Here is a 21,808-nt window from a genome sequence, read left to right on the forward strand (position 1 = left end):
TCCTACCTCCCACAATGGTGAGATCTCCCTGCAGTAGTGTGTGTCTCCTCCCCTCCCACAATGGTGAGATCTCCCTGCAGTAGTGTGTGTCTCCTCCCCTCCCACAATGGTGAGATCTCCCTGCAGTAGTGTGTGTCTCCTCCCCTCCCACAATGCTGAGATCTCCCTGCATTAATTTAGGTCTCCTCCCTCCTACAATGGTGACATCTCCCTGCAGTAGTGTGGGTCTCCTCCCCTCCCACAATGGTGAGATCTCCCTGCAGCAGTTTGTGTCTCCTCCCCTCCCACGCTGGTGAGATCTCAGTGCAGTAGTTTGTGTCTCCTCCCCTCCCACAATGGTAAGATCTTCTTGCAGTAGTGTGTGTCTCCTTCCCTCCCCCCCAATGGTGAAAGCTCCCTGCAGTATTCTGTGTCTCCTCTCCCCCCCCCTCCAATGGTGAGATCTCCCTGCAGTAGTTTGTCTCTTCTCCCCTCCCACAATGGTGAAATCTCCCTGCAGTAGTTTGTGTCCCCTCCCCTCCCACAATGGTGAGATCTCCCTGCAGTAGTTTGTGTCCCCTCCCCTTCCACAATGGTGAGATCTCCCTGCAGTAGTTTGTGTCCCCTCCCCTCCCACAATGGTGAGATTTCCCTGCAGTAGTTTGTGTCCCCTCCCACAATGGTGAGATCTCCCTGCAGTAGTTTGTGTCCCCTCCCCTCCCACAATGGTGAGATGTGCCTGCAGTAGTTTGTGTCCCCTTCCCTCCCACACTGGTGAGATCTCCCTGCAGTAGTGTGTCTCTCCTCCCCTCCCACAATGGTTATACTCCCCTGCAGTAGTTTGTGTCCCCTTCCCTCCCACACTGGTGGGATCTCCCTGGAGTAGTTTGTGTTCCCTTCCCTCCCACACTGGTGGGATCTCCCTGCAGTAGTTTGTGTCCCCTTCCCTCCCACACTGGTGAGATCTGCCTGCAGTAGTTTGTGTCTTCTCCCCTCCCACAATGGTATATATATTTTTTGTTTTATTTTTGCTTCAGATTCAATTTAAGGACAGGCATTAATATATTACAGACATACAGAGAAGGTTTAGACATGATAGAATCAGCAATGCAGAGGGTGCCTTGGAGGTGGGTATGGGGGGGGGCTAAGGGAAATTTGAAATTTGCAGGGGTGGAGACAAGAGTCCAGGAGAAGGACAGCTTGGGGGAAGGTGTTCCTGTGCCTGGTGGTTGTGGTGGGAATGGTTCTGTAGCGGTGGCCTGAGCGGCAAAAGTTTAACCTTTTGGGGACCACTGCTAGCAAATCCTATTCCACACTTGTGGCTGCCTAAGCCTGATGCGGCGTAGGATTTACACCACCTGTCATTTTCGCTCCCCACGCGATCGTGCGCAGCCTGGAGGGGAGATTAAGCTGTAATATGACAGCTGACATCTCCCCTCAGTGATCAGAAGCCATCGCGATTGGCTCCTGATCACGTGATCACTATGCTCGCCGGCGGAGTGATCACTATCAGAGCAGCGGTGGTAGGAGGGGAAGAGGATCCACTCACCTTCCTTATGTTCGCATGGTGATCGTCAAGCCACTCCGCTCTGGCCGGCGTCCCCGCTCACGCTAACGTAAGTGTCAGGTCCCGGCTTGATGATGTCATCAAGTCGCGACCTGGAACTTAACGGCAGTGCGAGCGGAGATGCTGGCCAGAGTGGAGAGGGCTAGAGCTGCTCATTGCTAGAGCCTGGGAGGTGAGTAAAGGCTGCTGCTAATACAGGGGACATTTATAAAATATATCAAAGCGCTATAACTAAAAAGAAAATAAAAAGTCCAAACGGAGTGCGCTACCACAAGGTCAGGCAGGACCTAGAAGAGTTGTACACAATCGTTTAAGCGCACATCCTAATTCACGTAAAAGTCCACATGGAAATCACATAAAAGTCCACATATGCAGTATCTTGATTTCTTGTGTCACCATCACCACGGACACCCAACAGTAAACGGACTCACCAGATGTATTGGCCACTGCTAGACTGGCCAACCACGCACAAATCCAGGAGCCTCAGTACTTCAGGATCCTGGTGCCACTTTAATGCTGTCCCTTAGACCACCATCATTCTCCACACTATCCATGCATAGTACCTCAAAGAAATGGCCTCCATAGCATAACTCCGTATAACACTTAAAACTTTAATTATAAAATTGCACTCACTTGCTCCAAAAGTATTGCACACAGAGTTTTACGGGCTCTCCCCCGTTGCCAGGTAGGGCTCTGCTTGTGTTGGGTCCTCCAGCTCCCCCTCCGCTCATCTTGCAGACACCACCGCCTCCACCGGCCATTCACTTCCTGGTATGTCCAACCTCCCGCTTGATCGATTTTGTCACTCCCTCGTGACTCATCAGGGGCACGGGGGTTGGACTCATTACCAGGATACTTATACTCTTTTCCTTGTCACTGATTGGCCACTTACGCCCACTTCAATACGAACGCGTGATCACGTATCTCCTTCCTATTGTGTCATTGGTCGCGTCCGCGAACATCATATGCGTCATTGCGTCCGCGACTAATCACCCACTTCCACATCACACACGTCAATATGTACGCGTCATCCTTCCGCGTCCCACGCGTCATCACGTACGCGTCATCACATGTTGTCTTTCGGGCTACACTAACTGGCTGCTTTTATCCGCGTCGTACGCGTCATTACGTACGCATCATTTTAAATGTATTCAATGGTCTGCATGCTGATTGGGTGCCCCTACCCCCACTTCCTATTGGCAGAGCCTGTCCCTATTCTACTTCGGTTGGTCACCAGTGTAGGTGCATTCCCCACCGTGATCAACTATCCTTCATACAGGAGTTGTTGTTAGAGCATGTTGCCAAAGGGCCACCCATATCTTCGCTCCTAAGATGCAGCCCACCCTGCAAAGGGGAAGGGCCCATTCACATCATCTGACCACATTTCATTACATTCAAAATTCAATAATAAAAAAAAAACCCAAAAGATTCCCCCTCTGTCAAAAAGCTCGTAGTGTCCTAGTTTATCTTATTCCTTTTGTATAATGCTTACATACATCCTATTAAACTCTTTGTCATGATCATTTGATTACTTAATTATCAGCTATGAAACAGTTGAGGTCCAGGTCGATATTAAAAAAACACTGAAGTGAAAAAAAAATATATGATATAGTGAATTGGTTGTGTACTATGAATAATTACTAGAAGATTAGCTGTAAAGAAAATATTCTTATACTTTTATTTTCAGGCATATAGTGTTTTTTTCTAACATTGCATCATTCTATAATATGTGCAGATTACACAACATTCAGCATTCAAAATGATTCTTTCAGAGCAGTCTGTGAAGTAATGAACTCTCCTCTGCCAGAGAGAAAGTAAACAGTTCACTTACAGTTGAGATAATAAAAGTCAGATAACAGCCCTCTCCACGACTAAGACTTAGGGCTTGATTCACAAAGCGGTGATAACTCAGTTATCACGCCTAAAAGACTTTAGGCGTGATAAGCGGTGCAAAGCTGAGTTATCACCGATTTGTGCTGCTCTACGCGCGAAGCTCCCGCGCGCAAAGTTTTGCGCGCTGCGCGCGCAAAGTCCCATAGGGCTCAATGGACGCTGCGCGCGAAGCACGGCACACTGCGCGCGCAGCGCGGTGCGCTACGCGCGCAAAACTTTGCGCGCGGGAGATCGCGCGAGTTTCTTCTTATCACTCCTAAACTGAGTTTAGGCGTGATAAAGGGCTTTTCACAGGCGTGCAAACACTTTGCACCGCTTTGTGAATCAAGCCCTTAGTCGGAGAGTTAATGGCTTGTTTGCATAGAGATAACAACTGGAGTTTCTTAACTCTTCCTGTACTGGAAACAATTAGACTGATGTATCTGATCTTAATGTTTTATTTCTTAGCTGTACTACACATACAAATCATAATATCATCATTTTTTTTCGCTTCAGTGTCTCTTTAAGCCCTCCTGGCTGCAAACTCCCCAACCCATATATCCATCTTGTCTCTTTCCTAGATATATATCATACCTTGTGGCAGCCCCTCCACCCATATAAAGGACAAAAGGAAACAAAGGAATAAGATAAACTAGGACACTACGAGCTTTTTGACAGAGGGGGAATCTTTTGGTTTTTTTTTTTATTATTGAATTTTGAATGTAATGAAATGTGGTCAGATGATGTGAATGGGCCCTTCCCCTTTGCAGGGTGGGCTGCATCTTAGGAGCGAAGATATGGGTGGCCCTTTGGCAACATGCTCTAACAACAACTCCTGTATGAAGGATAGTTGATCACGGTGGGGAATGCACCTACACTGGTGACCAACCGAAGTAGAATAGGGACAGGCTCTGCCAATAGGAAGTGGGGGTAGGGGCACCCAATCAGCATGCAGACCATTGAATACATTTAAAATGATGCGTACGTAATGACGTGTACGACGCGGATAAAAGCAGCCAGTTAGTGTAGCCCGAAAGACAACATGTGATGATGCGTACGTGATGACGCGTGGGACGCAGAAGGATGACGCGTACATATTGCCGCGTGTGATGCGGAAGTGGGTGATTAGTCGCGGACGTAATGACGCATATGATGTTCGCGGACGCGACCAATGACACAATAGGAAGAAGATACGTGATCACGCGTACGTATTGACGCGTATGACGCAGACGGAAGCGGGGGGAAGTGGCCAATCAGTGACAAGGAAAAGAGTATAAGTATCCTGGTAATGAGTCCAACCCCCGTGCCCCTGATGAGTCACAAGGGAGTGACGAAATCGATCGGGCGGGAGGTTGGACATATCAGGAAGTGAACGGCCGGTGGAGGCGGTGGTGTCTGCAAAATGAGCGGAGGGGGAGCTGGAGGACCCAACACAAGCAGAGCCCTACCTGGCAACGGGGGAGAGCCCATAAACTCTATGTGTGCAATACTTTTGGAGCATGTGAGTGCAATTTTATAATTAAAGTTTTAAGTGTTATACGGAGTTATGCTATGGAGGCCATTTTTTTGAGGTACTATGCATGGATAATGTGGAGAATGATGGTGGTCTAAGGGACAGCATTAAAGTGGCACCAGGATCCTGAAGTACTGAGGCTCCTGGATTTGTGCATGGTCGGCCAGTCTAGCAGTGGCCAATACATCTGGTGAGTCCGTTTACTGTTGGGTGTCCGTGGTGATGGTGGCACAAGAAATCAAGATACTGCATATGTGGACTTTGTGATTTCCATGTGGACTTTTACGTGAATTAGGATGTGTGCTTAAACGATTGTGTATAATACAGGGGACACCTGGCTACACTGGGGACACCATGCCCACCTATCAATACTGGGGATCCGGCTGGCTGACCCACCCAAACGTGCCCCCCCCCTCCCCGCATGTTCAATGGCCTGGTCCTTAAGGGGGGTTAAGCAACTGGTCCCCAAAAGGTTAAGTAGCCATTGCTGGTGTGGGTGGGGTCATTTAATGTCTTCTTAATCCCGGTCCTCAGCCTAGAGGTGAGTAGGAGGTCTACAGGTGGCAGGGGGGAATGCCCATGGTATTAGGCTGAGGACAGAGGTGAGATAATGATTTGTGTATACTCACTCCGGGGATTGCCCACTGTCCGCAGTCTTTCCTCTGTATAGCAACAAACTGTAAGATGGGCTTTCCACTCTCTGGGTCTGTGACTTTCTCTCCTGCAGCATCCCTCTTCCACCTGTAGGGGGAGACAGGTTTCCACTAGACATAATTCAACAGACCGGAAAGTGTTCACAGTCAACACTAACTAAGGGAAGTGGAACTTGTAAGCTTGAGTAACCCTCCCTAAGGAAGTCAAAACAAAAAACTTCATACGGAAACAATGAGAACAGTTAACAGGGCTCTTCACTTTTACAGCGAAGAATAATAGTAGTTTTCTCACTTGCTGTATTTAGAGACAACAGATTACACAAAAAAGTTATTTTGGATTTGAATTTCAGAAATAGCCATAACTACTTCCTGTGGTAATATATTCCACATCTTTACTACCCTTACTGTAAAGAACACCTTCCTGAATAGGGGACAAAAAAAATTTTTTTTTTGCACAATTTTCCCCCCCTCCCGGCGCTTACTTGCATGTTGCAATTTTGTGTGAAGCGCTTTTCAAAGCGGTTTTGCAGAGCAATTTGTTTGACCCAGAAAATAATACAATGTATTTATTCTGAAAATCGCTGGGGAAATCGCTATAACGAGCACTTTTTCAAGCGTTTAGCGATTTCCCTATACCTGCCATTATAGGGAAATGGCCCCAAAAATGGTACAGGCAGCGCTTGTTCGGAATCAAACCGCTCAGATGTGAACACTTTCATAGGGAATCATTGCACAAGCGCTTTTAGGGCGATTTTCTAAATCGCCGGCGCTTAAAAAAAAAAAAAAAAAGTGAAAGCGCCGTAGGTGTGAACAACCCCTTAGTGAGACCTCCCATCCCTCTAAACAATTTTGTTGCTGGTCTCTGCACCTGCTCTAAAACTGCAATATCTTTCCTGTAATGTGGTGCCCATAACTGAATTCCATATTCCAGATGTGGCCTTACTAGAGAGTTATGCTGGGCATACATGGGTCGATCCGGCGGCAGATTAGCCGCCGGATCGACCCCCGCCGCGTCCCCGCGGATCGATCCCCGATCTTCCCTGCGGGCACTCCTAATCAGCTGCTCGATTCCCCTCCATTGTCCGTCGGCGGGGATCGAGCAGGGAATCTATCCGGCAGGTCATCGGACCTGTCGGATATTATCAATCGAGCCATCAGGCTCTATTGATAACCCTGACCAGAATGCCGTGTATGCCCAGCATTAAACAGGGGCAATAATATGCCAGCCTCCCGAGTTTTTATTTCCCTTTTAAAGCATCCCAAAATTTTATTTGCTTTAGCTGCAGCTGCTTGGCATTGAATAATATTGAAGAGATTGTATTTGAAATAATAAAACATGTTCTGCATAACGATTGGGGAGAGTTTGTCCTCACCGGGTGATGATGGGGTCTGCTGCGTGGTTGGGTCCCCATCGTCCCAGCAAGCCTCTTCCTATCAGCCCCGTGCGTCCTATTGGGTTTCTGATAAAGAAAAGTGTGTTAAGACATTGTAGGTAAAAATAAAACATCATTATGCGATTTACACCGACCAACGAACCAAAGTACAGAACAACCCCTAGCCTAATACTGTACAGGTCCCTCATGTGCTGCCCAAACCGCTCTGAACCACTGGGACAAAAGCTCCATAAGTCCTCTGAAGTGTCGGGTGATATCTGGTACCAAGATATTAGCAGATCTTTTATGTCCTGTAGAGGTAACCACAATGTATGAGCAGGTCAAACATGAGATAGATCACTACCTGATCGAATCTGATCAGAAAAAGGGATCTGTTGCCTGCCCAAACACTGCAGACAGATTTCCGATAGATTTCAGCATGGAATCTATCAGAAATTGTGCTAGCGTTGCCACCTCCAGCGCCCATCCCCCAGATGTATGTTCCCCCCCCCCCCCCCCCTACCATAACGGCTCACCTCTCTAACTGCGTGACTCCTGGCCTCCTTCGGGAATCCTCCGTCACCGCCTGTACCACGTGGCATTTGCACGTGTGATGTCACATGTGCCGTGTCATGGGGTACAGGCACTCATGGTGACGTTGTCGGTGGACACCCAAGTAGGCCAGGAGTCACGCTGGCAGAGAGGTAAGGCTTTTTACACTGCATATGTGCATGGGAGGTGAGGACACACATACACTTGGAGGGGGACACCAGCCTGGGGCCTGTTGTGTACATCAGCTGTTACAATATCGAATGCCATTACCGCTGCTCACCTGATCGAGCCCTTGCCACCGAGATTTTACCAGCATTCCTGATCGATACCTACAACCAATTTCAGCTTGATATTAAATTGAAAAAAAAAAAAATCGATCTGCTGGCCATGTTGCGGAATACATTTTTCTCATCATTAATCAATTATCGAATCAATCGATTGGTCTACAAAAAGTGATACATGGGCATCTTAAAGGGATACTGTAGGGGGGGGGGGTCGGGGGAAAATGAGTTGAACTTACCTGGGGCTTCTAATGGTCCCCCACAGACATCCTGTGTTGGCGCAGCCACTCACCGATGCTCCGGCCCCGCCTCCGGTTCACTTCTGTAATTTCTGACTTTAAAGTCAGAAAACCACTGCGCCTGCGTTGCCGTGTCCTCGATCCCGCTGATGTCACCAGGAGTGTATTGCTCAGGCCCAGTATGGTCTGTGTCTGCGTAGTACACTCCTGGTGACATCGGCGGGAGCGAGGACACGGCAACGCAGGCGCAGTGGTTTTCTGACTTTAAAGTCAGAAATTCCAGAAGTGAACTGGAGGCGGGGCCAGAGCATCGGTGAGTGGCTGCGCAGGCACAGGATGTCTGCGGGGGACCATTAGAAGCCCCGGGTAAGTTCAACTCATTTTCCCCCGACCACCCTACAGTATCCCTTTAAGTTGTGAGGTGGGGCCTCCATGGATTGAGTTTGTTTTTACCATCACATTGTAGTCTAGGGCCAATTTTCATGAGACCAGGCCACGTTCTTGCATTGCGCCATGGTCCAGTTGTGACATTGTAGGGGCTTTCAGTGTTGGGCAGTAGATAGTATGGGCTCTCCGACTGGTCTGTGACTACCCAGCAAGTTATGCTGTACTGTAAGTACCGACACTCCTCTCTCATGGCCAACATTGGGTTATTCTGCAATTTAGGCTACCAACCACAGCCTGCCTAGAATTCCCCACAAGACCCGCCATTTTGCTCTTGTCTAGTCGTCTAGTCATCCCTTAGCTCCAAGGAGGCCTTACACTTATAGATTTGCAGCAGATTTGACCATCAGATTTCTGGCAGAAGCCTGCCAAGTCCTATCTGATGTGTGCCACACACTAGGAACAGATTTCCAATAGATTTCAGAATGAAATCTATTGGAAATCGATCTAAATGCATTATTGGACCATTAGATCGAATGCAACTCTATGCGCCATCGATCTGCTGCCAGCAGAAGACCGACCTAGATTTTCCATCCTGTCAGATAGATCAAATCGATCGAAATGGGGAATTTGATAGAATCGATTTCTGATCTATCGATTCTATAGAATCAATCGATCGATCGATGGCTGAAATCGACCAGTGTATGGGCCCCTTTAGACAAACCCATTTATCCTACTTCAAACAAATCACCTTCACGATCAACAGTTCACTTGCTGCCTCCCATCCCGATAGGTGTCATTGTAATAAGGCAACATACACAGCTCTTCACTGTTGGAGCAAAGTATTTTGTACACGCAGATAGGCACCCAGTATAACACGTTATAAGTCTTTACTGGACAAAACATGCAGAGATTAAATCATACACCAGCATCAGCAAATGCAGCTTACTTAGTACAGAGAGAATATAGAGTGAATACAGGAAATAACAATCCCATTCAGATTACCATCAAGTTTTACACACAGTGACATCTTGTGGTTGTTTTACCATACTGCAGATTAAGGTAACAAAGTTGTTAAACCTGTAACACTCACCTTGGGGTCTTGTTCTCTACAATGTAAACTCCCTGAAAGCTCTCCCTCTGCACCTTCCTGTCCAGAGTGTTGTACTTCGGGTGGAAGTCATCATCACTGCAAGATACAAGGTCAGAGTACACAGGCCAGCCTGGAAAAATGCAGTAACCAGAGGCAGTCACATGACACATAATTCACTCTACGAGCCAGCAGGAACTTTATAAAATGACCTTAAAGGGAACTTGTACTGAGTAAAATTATTTAAAATAAACACATGAGGTAACTTCAAATGAACATTACATACCGTAGTTACCTTGCCATCAGTTCCTCTCAGATGCTCACCATTTTTTTCTGACAATAATCCCTTCCAGTTCTGACAACATTTTGTCAGAACTGAAATATCAGTTGCTGTCAGTTATAGCTGAGTGGACAATTGATATGCCCCGTTTCCCTATGGCTCAAGTGGACGATGTTACAGTTGCTGACCAGGAAGCTGTTATGTGGTAATGGCCATTTTCAAAATGGAGGACGGAGAATTTCCTTGATCACAGAGGACAAACAGGCCTCAGGAGAGGAGAAAGACACTGAGGAATAGACTACACAGGAGGGAAGTATGACTTGAATATGCTTATTTTGACTTGTAATTTTCAGTTCAGGTTTTCTTTAAAGAGGAATTTTAACCCAGGATTGAACTTCATCACGATGAGCAGCCGATACTGCCTTCCCCATGAGAATCTATTTATTTATTTATTTATTGTATTTATAAAGCGGCAACATATTACGCAGCACTGAACATTAGTTTAGGTTACAGACAATATTTAGGGGTGACATAAAGCAATATGACAATACGGGAACACAAGGAAACCAGATCACACAGCACAGTATGAGTACCAGGTAATGCTTAGTCAGTCACTGGAGGGGAGCATGGAGATTATGGAGAAATCTTGACCTTTTCTCGAACAGACCATCAAAGGGGTCAGTATGACTGATGAAACCCCTCCCACAGTGTGTCTGTGAACCTTGTTGCATTGTGGGATATAATGTATTTTTACAATGGCCAAGCAAGCAGTATGTCCCGGTGTGCACACTGTTAGCGGTTGTGTGTATAGATAATGGCAGTTGATGCAGCCGGATCAAACAACATGACTGAATTACATGGGGAGTATTAATAATCCCCCCGCCCCCATTACTGTCTTTCACTAAAGTTCCTCTTTAGAGTTCAGTTAGCAGCATTTTTTTTACTTTTTGAAAAATGAAAGGGAGTTCGTATTGGTGTATGCAGATATTAATTACTTGACTTCCTCCCCCATCTTCCTCCACCTATTCAATCCAGCACTTAGTCCCCCAAAGCATGGCTGCACTGTGCCTGTGCCGTACCACAGACCCACTCAGGCTCAGGCAAAAAAAAAAGCAATCCTGATCAGCTCCGTGCTACTGCGCAAGGTGCAGATAGCCTCCCCCCAGTAGCATGGACCTGATTGGGTTTGACTTTTTTTTGAAGGAAGCCTGGCGGTTCCATACTAGTCTGAGCTGTCGAGAAGCGATTTTCTGGGGTCCAAGTGCTGGAATAAAACAGGGGAAGCCTCTAGATCAGGGGTCCCCAAACGTTTTGGGTCGAGGGCTGGGTCAACATACTTCAGACTGCTGGGGGGCCGGAGTATACATAAAATGATGTAGAAGTCTTTGCAGGCCAGACAGTGAAGCATACCCAGGTGACAACCTGCAGGGCCAATTGGACAGCAGTGACACCTGATGTTGAATTTGATTGGAAACCAGCAAATTACTGCTTTCTGGCTTCATTCTATATGCGGACCATCGTGTGTGTGTGTGTGTGTGTGTGGTGTGTGTATGTGTGTGTGGTGTGCATGTGTGTGTGTGTGTGTGTATATGTGTGTGTGTGTATATGTGTGTGGTGTGTGTATGTGTGGTGTGTGTGTGTATGTGTGTGTATGTGTGTGTGTATGTGTGTATGTATGTGTGTGGGTGGTGTGTGTGTGGGTGGTGTGTGTGTGTGTGTGGTGTGTGTGTGTGTGTGTGTGTGTGTGTGTGGTGTGTGTGTGTGTGTGGTGTGTGTGTGGTGTGTGGTGTGTGTGGTGTGTGGTGTGTGTGGTGTGTGTATGTGTGGTGTGTGTATGTGTGGTGTGTGTATGTGTGGTGTGTGTATGTGTGGTGTGTGTATGTGTGGTGTGTGTATGTGTGGTGTGTGTATGTGTGGTGTGTGTATGTATGTGTGGTGTGTGTATGTGTGGTGTGTGTATGTATGTGTGGTGTGTGTGTGTATGTGTGTGTGTGTGTGTGTGTGTGTGTGTGTGTGTGGTGTGTATGTGTGTAAAAAAGCCTCAGGGGGCCACATTCGGCCCGCGGGCCTTAGTTTGAGAACCACTGCTCTAGATGATTCAGAGGCATCCCCCGCCCGAGGAGAATACCCTGTAGGGGCAATTTTTTTTTCACAACGGGTACACTTTGAAGTGGTTTTCTAATAGTGTTGTGCACTCCCAAGTGCTACTCATATTTGACATTGAAATTAGACAGCGCTGCCAGCGGCAGGCAGGGGGTTAACTTACCCATGCTGCCTCCTTAGCCGATGCGCTTCACTCGAGTTTCACACCAGTCCTATGCTTCATTCTTCCGGGTTGAAGGGGGAAGCATATGAGTGACGTGGAACACAATATGTAATGCATTGGCGGCAGCATGAGTAAGTTAACCCCCCACTGTCGCGGGCAGCGCTAATTTCAATGTCGGTAACGAGTAGCTACTCGCAGTGCACAAACGCCACATCACACACAAAGAGTGACTCGAAGAAAAACCAAACAGGACGATAACTAGATATGATGTTAGTAACAGTAAAAACCATCACAGAGTGGGTGAGGTGGGTAACAAGGGGGCGGTACATCTCTCACCTCGTCAGAGGGTCCGCCCACACGGGTCCGGCGAGCACAGGAGGGGCGGTGTACTCCACCGGCTGATACTCCGGCCAATCCACCGACCAGCTGACCTTCTCGGGGGGCACCGGCCACCTCTCTACGCGTGAGCCCGGGTACGGGGAGGTGAGGGCCTTCACATGACCGGCCATGGTGGGCTGACCACTGCGGCTACGGTACCAGCGCGCAAATACGATGCTGCGGGAAGATGGAGATAGCAGATATAACTTCATGTGTGCCGAACCAACCATTTTACATCTATGAGAATGAAGGTGCACATGGCTATTTTGTAGCCAATAATCGTATTTTCGAGGACATCATTCAGTTTGAAAAAAAAAAAAAAAGATTGTAGTTCCACAGCGTAAACAAATGAAATACAACATAGGATTGTATTGGCGATCGTATCTAGGAAGAATCAGGTACGCCGATCAACCAGCTGGATAGTGTATTGGTTAAAGTGAACCCGAGGTGAGAGCGATATGAAGGCTGACACATTTGTTTCTTTTTAAACAATCCCAGTTGCCTGGCTTTCCTGCTGATTCCTTTGGCTGCAGGAGAGTTTAAATAAAGCCAGAAACAAGCATGCAGCTAATCTTGTCAGATCTGACAATAATGTCAGAAACACCTGATCTGCTGCATGCTTGTTCAGGGGCTATGGCTAAAAGCATTAGAGGCAGAGGATCAGCAGGACAGCCAGGGAACTGGTATTGCTTAAATATGGCAGCAGGCTCTGCCTCTGACACAGAAGACCAGGATTCCAATCTTGGCTATTTCTGTTCAATAAGCCATCACCTTTCCAGTAAGGAGACCTTGGGAAAGACTCCCTAACACTGCTGCTGCCTATAGAGCTCCCCCTAGTGGCTGCAGCTCTGGTGCTTTGAGCCCACCAGGAGAAAAGCGCGATATAAATGTTCTGTGTCTTAACCTCCTTGCCGGTAACCTGCGCAGGAGGATTTCTCAGGCCCTGCTGGGCCGATTTGCATAATTTTTTTTTCCTACACGCAGCTAGCACTTTGCTAGCTGCGTGTAGTACGCGCTCGCCGCCGATTCGCCGCTACCCGCCCCAGACCCCTGCGCAGCCTGGCCAATCAGTGCCAGGCAGCGCTGAGGGGCGGTTCGGGATTCCCTGTGACGTCCCGACGTCCATGACGTCGGTGACGTCATCCCGCCCCGTCGCCATGACGACCGGGGAAGCCCTGCAGGAAATCCCGTTCTCAGCGGGATTTCCTGCTTACTCTAATCGCCGAAGGTGATCGGAGTGGGTGGGGGGATGCCGCCGCTCAGCGGCTATCATGTATTTAACATGATTTAAAAAAAAAAAAAAAGTGCGGCGCTGCCTCCTTGCCGGATTTTTTAGACCAGCGAGAAGGTTAAAGAAATGATCAAAAATACAACAGTTTACAAACAATTGTACAATTAATGGGCACCTTAAAAAACAAAAAAAGGGATAAGCATAGAATGGCCCTTCAAGGCAGCTTTGGTAATTTGGCCATTTTAAAGAATCAGTCCAAAACTGATATGTTGGTATTAGGAGGTTGCTGAAGAGTTTAACCAAAATGTATATCTGGCCTTAAAGTGGACCTGAACTCTTGCAGAAGACAGAAGGAAAACATAACAGAAATGCACCCTGTATGTATTTAAAGAGTTTAGCCTGTTTATTCCCCCTCATTTGTGTCTAATCACTAGTTGTAATCTGATCTCTCCGCTGTGTCACATGACTGCCATGGCAGAGATGGCAGATAAGCCCATTTAAAAGCACAGGCTGTAAACAATATGTCTGCTTCCATGAATCAGGAAGTAGAAACTGTGCAGATTTATTTTAGGATTTGTATCAGCTGTAACAAATACATGTCTTTTCGTTTAAAGGTTATTATGATGTTGCTTATCTTTTACACTGCATTAGCGGTGCAATGCGGACCCAGCCTAAGGATTCCTGTGCCATACATGATCTTCTTTCACTCACCATTGGCCTTTGTTGTCTTTCCCTTCGCTCCTCCTCCTTTGGTGCAGCTTGGTTGTAGCCCTATATCCGCTCTGGCTCCACACAGCTGCTTATTTACTGCTCAGCCTCCCACTTTGCCTCTGCTCTGATTGTAGTTAAAGAAGGGCTACAAAAAAATGGCCACCGATGTCCATGAATGTGGACTCCGGCAGCCATTTTCTTGTAGCCCTGCTTTAAAAATGGAGCAGAGGAGGAGTTACAGAGCTAGCTAAACAGTTAAAGTGTATCAATGATGAACTTTTACTCATTGCATAATTGTGTTCCTTTTCCTATTGTTTATAGGGCATTCCTCAAGCCAAATACTTGTTTTGTTTTGTTTTAATACTCTAATTCCCTATAAACTAAACAAGCCTCGCCCACAGGCTGAAGATGCAGAGCAGCTTGCCTGTGTGTAATGTTTACAAACAACATGGCTGCTGTCATTGTATCACATGAATAAATAATCATAAACTGTTGAAGCTGTTTGCAGCTAGATTTGCTGTGTAAACTATCTAAACTTTAGATAAGACATATAGACAAGTTACTCGCTATAGTTAGTTTTTCATCTCAGATCAGCTTTAAGGGAGAGCCAGAGGTGGGACACAGCGACACATGGGTTGGGAACCTCTGCCCTAGGAGGATATGTAAACGCGAATGCAGCAGACACTAGAAGCTACAGGCAGCATCTCGAAAAATCTGACAGCTCGCGGTGCTTGCACAATCTACAGTAACCGCACTGAGAGGAACGCTGGAATTCATCTCAATGCAGGACGCAGGTTAGCGACATGCATGGTACTGGCAATTGCCTGTTGAAACTGCCTTTAATCTGTGCTTTAAAAAAAATGGGATTATTTTTATCCAGTTCACAAAGCTGAAGAAGTACCATATTTGACTGAGATCAGTAGTATGGATCTGGGTCTCATCAGCGCAGCCCTACTGCGAAAAAAAGAGGCCTGCAAGTGACTCTGCCCATCAGACCCCACCTATGAGTGAGACATCACAGCACTTTACATATCTACATTATATGATATACCTAGATTGTACTCGCACCTTCCCAAAGCAGCTAGCGCAGCTGTGATGGAAGCTGTGGTGAGGAGACGAGACAGGGTGCGTCCAACCATCCACGTCAACAGTCAGCCTCTGACAGGTGCTCCTGAGGGGACGTAGCTGTGAAGGAAGGGGACATGAAGACCCTGAGGTGAGGTTGTGAACAAACAGAATGGACATCACCATGTTCCCCTAATAGCATGGGAGAGACAAAAACAAAATGGCTGACATGGTTGTACCCAAACTACATTCTCCTATAGTGCCCCCTCCATAAGGGGGAGTCCAAAAGCGATATTTCATTTATAGGTGGGGTCTTATGGGCCGGAGTCACCTGCTGGGTTCTTGTACCTTGTGACTCCTCCAGTGACATCTCCTCTCCAAAAAAAAAAAAAAAATAGTAACATATTTATGGCCCATTTCCAATCGTTTTCCTTCTGCGTTTGCTCTCCGATTTTTGTTCCGGTACAATTGGAAAGTCCTATTAAAATTCCCCGAATGACAACTGCACCGAGCAATGCGTTGCAACTCAACAAGAATCGCAGCTCATTGCAACGCATGTGGAAAGGGAGCCCGCGATTTGCAAGTGTCCTCCCGATTGGGGCAATAACCAGAACGAAGAGGACGCCATGGAAAAGGATCTAAGCTTACAAAAGTATCTGACTACCATATGTACACAAATATTTCAAAAGCATAACTTAAAGAGTTAAAGAGCACCTCTCAGGGACATGCCTTTAAGACAGACGACTTCCAACAAAGTCGTGCTACGACCCCTCTGGAGGAGCCTCTTGCAATGGCCATGCGTGTCACTTCCTCTTCCTGCTTCATTCAGTGATGCACTTCTCTAACAGAGAAGACAGGGGTGACCCAGAAGTTATAACATAGCCAAGATGGCAGCCGCAATTTTTAAATTGAAATCGAACGAAAACTATTTGGTGTAGAATGGCGATTCAGGCATCAAATGAAAGAGGAGAGCACAAGCTACAGAATGGTATGCATCTGTAAGTGCTTTGCAGTACGGGTTGCAGTCTTAAAGGCATACCCATCAGGAGTGCTCGGAGTCCCTTTAACTATGGATAGCTACTGTATATTGTTGCAACCGCTATAATTAAACATCAGAAAAGGAACAGAAAATGGTATACGCACCACTAATTAGCTTAATCCAGTTGATTCTGTTTATTGCACATATAGAAAGCACTGTGATGCTCTTTACATAGAGCCAGAACAGTACAAAACATCTAATGCTAGGTACACACAATACAATTCCCTGTTCGATAGATCATTTCCGTCATGTTCGATCCCACCGTTTTTTCGATCGTTTTTCTGGTCGATTTCTCATAGAAGTGAATGGAAATCGATTCAGCAAATCAATCGAACGGAAAAACGAACAGAAAATTGTATGGTGTGTACCCAGCATTAAAGATATTTCTGCGCAGAAAGATACATCTTACTAGGGCTGCACGGTTTTTCGGTTTTAAATTGAAACCGTGATTCATTAGAAGACGATCTTCTGATCGTCAGTTTTTTGTAAATCGCAGTTTCGCCTGCCCGTACGGCTCTGCCCGCCCGAATGCATTAAATTCTGAATGCGGAGGGAGGCTGGGGGCGGATCCACAGCTGTCATGCATAAGATTGCTGCTGATTGGGCAGAAGCTGCGTACAGCTCCACCTACCGCCTGTTAGCGCATGCTGCCGGTCATTGGGTGACACAAATGAACTAGGAAGTACGGAGGGAGGACTCTGCCGCTATAGGAAGTACGGAAGCCCCTGAGGACTCTGCCGCTATAGCGGCTGAGATAGCCGCTATAGCGGCAGAGTCCTCAGGGGCTTCCGTACTTCCTAGTTCACTTGTGTCACCCCATGACCCGCAGCATGTGCTAACAGGCGGTAGGCGGAGCTGTACGCAGCTTCTGCCCAATCAGCAGCAATCTTATGCATGTGTCCGGCGGGATCGTGCTGATGCCTCCCATGATCAAAGAAGGAGATGAAAGGGCCAGCGGGGAGGATAATTACAGCGGCTACTCCTATCCCACTTGGAACCACCGGCTGGGGATGACGCTGCTGCTGGGCTAATGCCGGTAACCGGGTACGATCAAAGGGCCACATTGTGGATCATTACCGCGGCTATTGCCGCTTGGAGCCACCATGGATCACGCTGCTGCTGCCGCCCCACTGCACACCTCATTGGGAACATTTGGACCAGCCTGGACCCCCAGACAGCACCCAGCTACTGCCACCCAGGCTGGTGAGATATCATGTAATATAACTGTAGTGGTTAGTTACTGTAGCTGGGAGGGGGAGGGGGTTTTATGTAATGTAATGCAGTGTAGCGAAAAAAAAATCATGAAAAAAATCGAAATCGCAATTACTGAGATAAAAATCGCAATTTCAATTTTTACCTAAAATCGTGCAGCCCTACATCTTACAAACAGGAATCATCAGTTCACCGCAATAATGGCTTTACTTGCTTGCAGGGATGGCAATCGCTGCAGTCCCTGCAGTCAAGGGGCCACTTGCTGATTCCTCAGGCAAACATCCTTCCAACACATACATCCAGCAGCTGCCTCCCTAGAGGGATAAATCTATATATAAAACAAGATAGCATGCCTATATAGATGGCCGGCTGAGTGAAGACAGCTCTCCCTCCATATGGCCAGTTTAAATAACAGCGTATTGATTTAATGGCAGGCAGAAGCAGGAAGCTATTAAATGCACAGCAAGCTTTTGGTGCATCGATAGTATTAAATGTCAATATACTTGCGGTATACAGTATAATGTTATCACAAGTTCCCGCAGTTATGCGCTCTGCTTTTTGTCCCCTCACGTGTTACAGCAGTTATGTTACCTCTCCGTTGTAAGTTCCTAGCAGGATTGTCAACACTTCAATAGGAGTAGGCTGGGCGCTCAAAATCGCTCACAAGCTGCAGCTACAGCTTCACTGTACTAGTGTTGGCATGGCCGGGTGGAACACCGAGCAGGTCACGTGCACGCTTGCACAGAACTTGATGGCTCCTCCCACAATTGCCATGTCCGCAAGCCCCCAGTGCCCGCAATGCTGTCAGCCGCTGAAATTTACTTTGTCTGCCACTAATCATGCGGAGCAGAAATTTACCTTCCTTCTGCATATGCAGCTTTTCGGAAGAGGAGGGTTAAAGAGAACCCGAGGTGTGTTTAAAGAATGTTATCTGCATACAGAGGCTGGATCTGCCTATACAGCCCAGCCTCTGTTGCTATCCCAAACCCCCCTAACGTCCTCCTGCACTCTGCAATCCCCCATAAATCACAACCGTGCTGTGAGGCTATGTTTACATCTGTAGTGTCAGTCTCAGCTGCTCCCCCGGCTCCTGCATAGCTCCGGTCCCTGCCCCCGTCCAATCAGCAGGGAGGGAAGGGATGCAGGCGGGGACTGGAGTTCTGCAGGAGGCGGGGAGAGCAGCAGACTGACACTATAGAGATAAACACAGCCAGCTCTGACAAGCTGTGTGTCAGCAGCACGGGTTCTCTTTAAGGTTTAGAAGGGGGAGGTAGGGTTAGGAGCTACCAGGGGGGTTAGAGTTAGGCACCTGGAGGAAGAGTCTTAGGGTTAGGTACCACGGGTGGGGGGGGGGGGGGGGTTGGGGCGCGATCCTTAGGGATAGGCATCACCAGAGAGGTTAAGGCTTAGGTGTCGCTAGAGGGAGGGTTCTGTGTGAGAGTAGGGTTAGGTTTAGCCACAGTAAAATAGCAGTAAACATTAGCGATATATTACTATTGGAATCCTGCAGTAGAATATGCGGCAATCACCTGCACCCTTTTTTCATGTAAGCAAAGTGGGCGGTAAAAAGGCTACAAATGTGAAAAACCAGTCTGACCACCTCTATCCCCCCCCCCCCCCCCCCCCCCCCCCCGGGCGAATGGGTGGAATTTAGCTTAGGAAAATATCACACTGAAGTATGAAATGAGCACCATACAGGCTAGGTAACCCTTTATACACCTCATCATGGACTGCACAAGGCAAAATATACTGAGGGGTCGATTTATAAAAGAGGGGGACACGTTTAATTTATCAAAACTTGGTCACCAGTTTTGTTTTTGCAGATCTATGATAGAGAGAAAACAATGCTTAGCTGATTTATAAAAATGCTGAAGACTATAAGCCAGCCTTCATACTTATCCCTGCAGTTATCGGCCACGCTTTTTTCGTATTTGCAATTCTGCGTTTTTTCGGATGCGATTCGTTTGTTTGTTCAATTACATTTTTTATGCATTTTTTTCAGAATGCAGTTTTCTCATGCATATCACAGATGTTAATTTACATAACGTATCTAACTTCAAAATTGGATTTTTCTGCATTTCCATTGACTTACTTTATACACTACTCCAATTTCCATTACGGGAAAAAAAAAAATATGTGCAGGCTTTTTTTTCTGCAAAAAAAAAATTAGATCACCCAAAAAATTGCATTACAATGCACGACTAATGCAAAGCTATTGACTTGCATGTGCGACCAATGCGAAATTACACTAACGATATTTGATGTGTGAAGGGTGCCTTAGAGTGGACCTGAACTCTTGCACAGGACAGAAGGAAAACAGACAGAAATAAATGCACCCTGTATGTATTTAGAGAGTTTAGCCTGTGTAATTCCCCCTCTGTGACTAATCACAAGTGTAATTTGATCACTCCGCTGTGTCTGCTGGCTGCCTCGGCAGCGCAGCTAATTTGTAAACACAGGATGTTAACCCTATGTCTGCTTCCAAGAAAGCAGGAAGTAGACATACTGCAGGATTTGTAACAAAGAAATGTTTTTATTTAAAGGTTATTATGCTGTTGCTTAAAAGAGAACTGTAGTGAAAAGGTATATGGAGGCTGCCATATGTATTTCCTTTTAAGCAATACCAGTTGCCTGGCAGCCCTGATGGTATATTTGGCTGAAGAAGTGTCTGAATCACACCAGGAGCAAGCATGCGGCTAATCTTGTCATATCTGTAAAAATTGTTTGAAACACCTGATATGCTGTATGCTTGTTCAGGGCCTATGGCTGAAAGTATTAATAGCAGAGGATCAGCAGGGCTGCCAGGCAACTGTTATTGCTTAAATGGAAACAAATATGGCAGCCTCCATATACCTCTCACTACAGTTCTCCTTTAACTTTTACAGCAAAGTGAAGTTCTGAGTTCAGGTCCACTTTAAAGAAAGAGGACATGACTTAGATCACCACTGTATATATCATACCTCCCAACTTTTTAAGATGATAAATCAGGACACTTAAGCCACACCCCTGATCACGCCCCATCACACTCCTAGTCACGCATACCATACATTTCATAAGAAAAATAGGTTGTTTTATAGTTCAGACCACACTGGTCCTTGCTATCCTGGTTCATTTTCCTTCATAATAACATTTTAAAATTAGTAATATATCAATTTAAAGGATGGGAATAAAGTTTAGAGTCAAACACATTTTGTAGTAGAGAAATATATAATTACATAGAAAAAGGGACAAAGTCCTGAAAGAGGGACAAATGAGGAGGAAAGAGGGACAGTTGGGAGCTATGATACATATACACACAAAAATGGAGAAGCAGTAGAAAAAAATCGAGATAAGTGCTGAAAATAAGTTAGAGTTGCTTGAGAAATTCAATCCCTCGGGGGGCTGTTTTTAGTGTATGGGCAACCTATGCAGTGGTTGGATATACAAGTTCCCCTGCTGGGACTGCCAGTCCCTCACACCTACACCCCTGCAATCCCCCCGGGAGCTGATTGGCCAGCGCAGGTGCCAGTCACTCATAGCGCGGCTCGTCATTGGCGAGGCAGCGGCTGGCACATCTTACCTGCTGGCCGTTAGCGGAGAGCCGCGATTGGCTAACACTCCCTCCTTGGCACGAGCCGCGGAACCTGCCGCACAGTGCAGGCGGAGCGCGCAGCAACCAGGAAACGCTCCCCAGTGCCGGCATACTGCGCATGCGCGCGGTGCGGCACCCCGCCCTACCGTCTCCACAGCGACCACGGCTGTCTAGGAGAAGGCGTGTGGGCGGGGCTTCGCGTCATTGGCATCCGCAGCCAAAATGCCGGTTACACCTTCCCCTGTCATTACGTCACCTAATGGGCGTGATGGAAAATAGGAATCTGTCAGTGAGTGACTGGCAGGAACACCTGTCTCCGGTATCTGTCTATGTAGAGAGTGAAGGAGTAAAGAGTAAAGAGGAACTCCAGTGAAAATAATGTAATAAAAAAGTTCTTCATTTTTACAATAATGTATAAATGATTTAGTCAGTGTTTGCCCATTGTAAAATCTTTCCTCTCCCTGATTTACATTCTGACATTTATCACATGGTGACATTTTTACTGCTGGCAGTTGGAAACAGCTGTAAGCAGTAAAACAGCTGTTACTTCCC

General features: G+C 46.8%; 1 protein-coding gene across 5 annotated transcripts in view; it reads right to left on the bottom strand.

The window, feature by feature from the left end:
- Nucleotides 1-21,435, bottom strand: part of NUDT9 (nudix hydrolase 9) — a 36,978-nt gene extending 15,543 nt beyond the window's left edge. The window contains exons 1-6 of one of the 5 annotated variants that reach the window (XM_068243828.1): nt 21,245-21,435; nt 15,421-15,554; nt 12,386-12,604; nt 9,507-9,602; nt 6,958-7,044; nt 5,561-5,672 (exon numbers count right to left, since the gene is read on the bottom strand). In XM_068243828.1, the coding sequence (XP_068099929.1) occupies nt 5,561-5,672; nt 6,958-7,044; nt 9,507-9,602; nt 12,386-12,604; nt 15,421-15,554; nt 21,245-21,376 (780 nt within the window). In that variant the 5' untranslated portion in view covers nt 21,377-21,435. Of the gene's footprint in view, nt 1-5,560; nt 5,673-6,957; nt 7,045-9,506; nt 9,603-12,385; nt 12,605-15,420; nt 15,555-19,777; nt 19,817-21,092; nt 21,116-21,244 lie in introns of those variants that run through there. The other 4 variants (XM_068243830.1, XM_068243831.1, XM_068243829.1 and 1 more) reach the window with 4 other exon arrangements.
- Between the last annotated feature and the right edge of the window lie 373 nt (nt 21,436-21,808).

The sequence above is a fragment of the Hyperolius riggenbachi genome, chromosome 7 (genome assembly GCF_040937935.1).
Source record: "Hyperolius riggenbachi isolate aHypRig1 chromosome 7, aHypRig1.pri, whole genome shotgun sequence".
NCBI classification, from domain to species: Eukaryota; Metazoa; Chordata; class Amphibia; order Anura; family Hyperoliidae; genus Hyperolius; species Hyperolius riggenbachi.